General features: G+C 35.9%; 1 protein-coding gene across 1 annotated transcript in view; it reads right to left on the bottom strand.

Moving 5' to 3' along the window:
• RNF125 (ring finger protein 125) overlaps positions 1-5,571 on the bottom strand; it is a 43,581-nt gene that overhangs the window by 5,195 nt on the left and 32,815 nt on the right. Inside the window, exon 5 of the mRNA XM_024757946.1 lies at positions 277-384. Coding sequence (XP_024613714.1) covers positions 277-384 — 108 coding nt within the window. The remainder of the gene's footprint in view (positions 1-276; positions 385-5,571) is intronic.

The raw sequence follows: 5,571 nt of genomic DNA, 5'->3' as shown, positions 1-5,571 counted from the left end.
GACCCAACGCAGCCAAAAATAAATACATTTAAAACAAAAAAAAAAAGATTTTTTAAAAAAAAAAAAAAAAAAAAAGAAAATGATTTTGTCTAAGGCAGGTAACTACTATTAACAGTTTATAAAACAGCATGTTTTTATGATTTCCTACTTAATGCCAATACTTAACATTTTAGCTACACACACATTTTCTCCTCTACAATCTTACTCACTTGGATTAAGAAAGGTAAGCTAAACACAGCATAAAAACATAATGTAAAAGTAAGAAAATATACTTACTATGAAATCATCATAAAACAAAGTGTGACTGACTTGCAAATGTCTTATTAAGCTGCCATTGAAGCTGCCTGGATTCTCATTAGGTACTAAACGGCAAAGTGGACAGAACTGGAAATAAACAAGATCAAGAGTTCAAGAAAGAATTTTAAATAATCATTATTGTCAGAATTAAAAAATTAAATAACCATTCAACAAAATGAATTTTAATTTTATGAATCTATTGGCCATACCTTGGTATTGTTTTAGAACTGTATAAGTATTAAAGCAACATAAAGAAATAAAATTGCACTTATTTCTTCATATGCATTTCTTGTACATAAAAGTATATGTTTATCACTTTAAAAAAATTAATTAATTTATTTTTGGCTGCATTGGGTCTTTGTTGCTGTGCGCGGGGCTTTCTCTAGTTATGGCGAGCGGGGGCTACTCTTTGTTGCAATGCGTGGGCTTCTCATTGCTGCAATGCGTGGGCTTCTCATTGCGGTGGCTTCTCTTGTTGCAGAGCATGGGCTCTAGGCACATGGGCTTCAGTAGTTGTGGCTCGCGGGCTCTAGAGCGTAGGCTCAGTAGTTGTGGCGCACGGGCTTAGTTGCTATGCAGCATGTGGGATCTTCCCGGACCAGGGCTCGAACACGTGTCCCCTGCATTGGCAGTCAGATTCTTAACCACTGTACCACCAGGGAAGTCCCTATCACTTTATCATTTAAACAATATTACAGTCAGTAGGTGTGCCATAATTTAATTAGTTACCTGCCTCTTGGAATACTGACGTTTTCTTGGTATGTGGATATTCTATTATTAAAAATTATAGTATCTATATTGTTTACTTTTGGGGGGATTATTTTCTTAGGATACATGACAATAAATGGAGATTAGAAGGTCAAAGTTATGAACTTCACAGTTCATAATATATATTACTCTATAGTTTTATACTGCCACCAGCAATATAGATTATAATACACCAGCATCAAATACTAATACCAGCATCAGGTGTTAGTATTTATATATATTTTCCTAATTTAATAGCCATTAATGGCTCTCTAATAAAACTTTTTCATTTTGAAATATTTATAAGCTCACAAGAAATTGCAAAAATAACGCAGAGAGGTATCATGCCACAATCACCCAGCTTCCCCTAATGGTAACTTCTTATATAACTGTGGTACATTACCAAAACCAGGAAATTGGCAATTAACTAGACAACATCTGACTTAGATTTCACCATTTTTTGCATGAAGTCATTTTTTTGGGTGTGTATGTATAGTTCTATGAAATTTTATCACACATATAGAAATGCATGTAACTACTGACACCATCAAGATACAGAACTGCTCTCTCACTACAAAGAACTCCCTTGTGCTGCTCCTTAACTTCCTCTTCTCTCCCAAACCCTGGCAACCACCGATCTCTTCTCCAGAACTTTTGAGACTGGCTTTTTTTCACTAAGCATAATGGCCTTGGGATTCATCCAAATTGTTGAGTGCATCAATATAGTTCCTTCCTTTTTACTGCTGAGTAGTATTCCATGGTATGGATGTACTACAGTTACCCATTTACCTTTGAAGGACATTTGTTGTTTTGGGCTGCTACAAATAGAGCTGCAATGAACATGTGCGCATAGATGTTTTGCGTAAACATATTTTCATTTTTCTAGGATTAATTTCTAGGAGTGTGAGCGCTAGGTTAGTGTTACAGTTAACTTTGTAAAAAACTGCCAAACTATTTTGTTTGTAAATGGCTGGACCATTTTACATTCCCACAAGCAATGAGTGAATTATCTAGTTTTTCCTCATTCTCATCAGCATTAGTTACTGTCAACATTTTTCTATTTTAGTTGTTTTCATAGGCATGTAGTGGTATCTCATCATGGTTTTAATTTGTAATTCTCAAATGGCTAATATAAATGACTCTTTCTTTTAATATATGCCACTTTATTACGTCTTAACATAGGTTTTTTTTTAAAATTGTATTTCTTCGTGTATTCATTTTGAAAAATGAGATGCAGAATCATTACTGAGTTCCAAGTATATGTTAGGCAATAAATGAGGTGGTATTCTCATTTGATTCTCACAGAAACCCAGTGAATTATCATCTTTATTTTGTTGATGAACCCAATTTCAGAGAGGAAAAAAATTAGCTTAAATCTACACCACTTCAAGTATCAGAGCTGGAATCTAGGCCTCTACTAGACAATCCAATCTACTAGACAATCTTTTCATATTATAACAGTGTCTAATTTATCAGCTTGGATGATGTTTTTCTCTAAATTTAAATGAGATCTTTACATAATTCTTTTCTGTCTTATAATTTTATTGCAGGGGTGGGGGGAGTCCCAGTTTCAATATGCTCAACTTCTATAAATAAGGCCATTTAAAAATTATGCTCTACTCAATTAATCTTAATGTCTTATTTTAAATAAAATTACATCATCTAAAAAAAAAAAATTACATCATCTAAATTATTATTGCTTTATAATAATTAATGATTTCCTTACGTTCTAGCTATATCTTGGTTAATTGACAACATGGCTATCCCAAAATAGCACTCAGTCTACCCTGAGACCCCTACACAGTGAGAACAGAGCTGAGACCAAGAAATATTTTAATAGAAACAACCTAAGTGTCCATCAACAGATGAATGGATAAAGAAGATATGGTACACACACACACACACACACAGACACACACACACAGTGGAATACTATTCAGCCATAAAAAAGGAAATCTTGTCATTTGCAGCAACATGGATGGACTTGGAGGGTACTATGCTAAGGGAAATAAGTCAGTCAGAGAAAGGCAAATTCTGTGTGATACCACTTATATGTGGAATCTAAAAAAATTACAACAAACTATGAATACAACAAAAAAGAAGCAGACTCACAGATATAGAGAACAAACTAGTGATGACCAGTAGGGGAAGGGGAGGAGTAACATAGAGGCAGAGGATTAAGAGGTAGGGGATTAAGGGGTACAAACTATTATATATAAAATAAGCTACAAGGATATATTTTACAACATATATCCCACATATTGGGATTATGGCCAATATTTTATAATAATTATAAATGGAGTCTAACCTTTAAAAATTGTGAATCACTATATTGTATACCTACACCTGTAACTTATATAATATTGTACATCATCTGTACTTCAATTGAAAAAAAAAAGGATGTTGGCCTCACCTCGGCATGGACTTTATATGACAGTGAATGCAATGGGTAAATACAGCCACCATATTAGAAGCTACCACTCACCTCAATTCTTTGGAGCATCTATTACAATGGACACCCAGCTCTATCTGTGGTTTCGATTAACTCCTACAGCAACTCAGCCAATTACAGGACACTTTCTATACAATGGTAAATACCATTTGGGGAAGAAATTAAAGATAACGGAATCCAATGCCAAAAGAGACATGCACTGAAAATAATTATAGACAAATATGCAACCAAACTTAAGGTACCAGATGGCACATCTAATTTAATACGAGTTTGGAAGCCTATCTAATGAAGATTTTCTCCTTTTAACACGTTTATGCATATACGCTCCCACTGCCCAGTCCAGCCACAGATATTCTGAATACCCACGGAAATAAACTGCTGTGGGAATGAGGGCTCAGGCTCTTGTCACTACAGCTTTTAATTCCAAACCAACTGAAGTCCTGTCCCTTCCCATAAGGAATGAACCTCAGGATCAAGGCAGAAAGTAAGGCTACCTTTGAACCTGTGTGAATGGAAATATGATTTTTAAAATATCCTATTTTTCATATCACTACATCCTACTATGTTCTAGGTTCTCTGCCAAGAGCTGGGCATGCAGTGCTGAACAAAGAAATTACACACACACACAGTGGAATACTATTCAGCCATAAAAAAGGAAATCTTGTCATTTGCAGCAACATGGATGGACTTGGAGGGTATTATGCTAAGGGAAATAAGTCAGTCAGAGAAAGGCAAATTCTGTGTGATACCACTTATATGTGGAATCTAAAAAAATTACAACAAACTAGTGAATACAACAAAAAAGAAGCAGACTCACAGATATAGAGAACAAACTAGTGATGACCAGTAGGGGAAGGGGAGGAGTAACATAGAGGCAGAGGATTAAGAGGTAGGGGATTAAGGGGTACAAACTATTATATATAAAATAAGCTACAAGGATATATTTTACAACATATATCCCACATATTGGGATTATGGCCAATATTTTATAATAATTATAAATGGAGTATAACCTTTAAAAATTGTGAATCACTATATTGTATACCTACACCTGTAACTTATATAATATTGTACATCATCTGTACTTCAATTGAAAAAAAAAAGGATGTTGGCCTCACCTCGGCATGGACTTTATATGACAGTGAATGCAATGGGTAAATACAGCCACCATATTAGAAGCTACCACTCACCTCAATTCTTTGGAGCATCTATTACAATGGACACCCAGCTCTATCTGTGGTTTCGATTAACTCCTACAGCAACTCAGCCAATTACAGGACACTTTCTATACAATGGTAAATACCATTTGGGGAAGAAATTAAAGATAACGGAATCCAATGCCAAAAGAGACATGCACTGAAAATAATTATAGACAAATATGCAACCAAACTTAAGGTACCAGATGGCACATCTAATTTAATACGAGTTTGGAAGCCTATCTAATGAAGATTTTCTCCTTTTAACACGTTTATGCATATACGCTCCCACTGCCCAGTCCAGCCACAGATATTCTGAATACCCACGGAAATAAACTGCTGTGGGAATGAGGGCTCAGGCTCTTGTCACTACAGCTTTTAATTCCAAACCAACTGAAGTCCTGTCCCTTCCCATAAGGAATGAACCTCAGGATCAAGGCAGAAAGTAAGGCTACCTTTGAACCTGTGTGAATGGAAATATGATTTTTAAAATATCCTATTTTTCATATCACTACATCCTACTATGTTCTAGGTTCTCTGCCAAGAGCTGGGCATGCAGTGCTGAACAAAGAAATTAAGTTCTATGGCTTCATGAACCTAATAATTTGGAGGGAGAGACAGACACAAATACACAATTAACGAATTGTGATAAGTGAGAAAAAAGAGGGGAGAAAAGCAAGAGCTGAAATTAATTTGGGTGTCAGACAAGTGAAATTTAAGTTGAGTTCTAAAGGATAAATAAGAACCAACCAGTGGGGACTTCCTTAGCAGTCCAGTAGTAAAGACTCCACGCCTCCACTGCAGGGGGTGCAGGTTCAATCCCTGGTTGGGGAGCTAAGATCCCACATGCCGGGGAGGGCGGGGGTGGGGGCGGGGGGG

The sequence above is a fragment of the Neophocaena asiaeorientalis genome, unplaced genomic scaffold (assembly GCF_003031525.2).
Source record: "Neophocaena asiaeorientalis asiaeorientalis breed wild unplaced genomic scaffold, Neophocaena_asiaeorientalis_V1.1 scaffold126, whole genome shotgun sequence".
NCBI lineage: Eukaryota > Metazoa > Chordata > Mammalia > Artiodactyla > Phocoenidae > Neophocaena > Neophocaena asiaeorientalis.
Note: the sequence above shows the minus strand (reverse complement) of the source record. Positions and strands in the feature narration are given on the sequence as shown.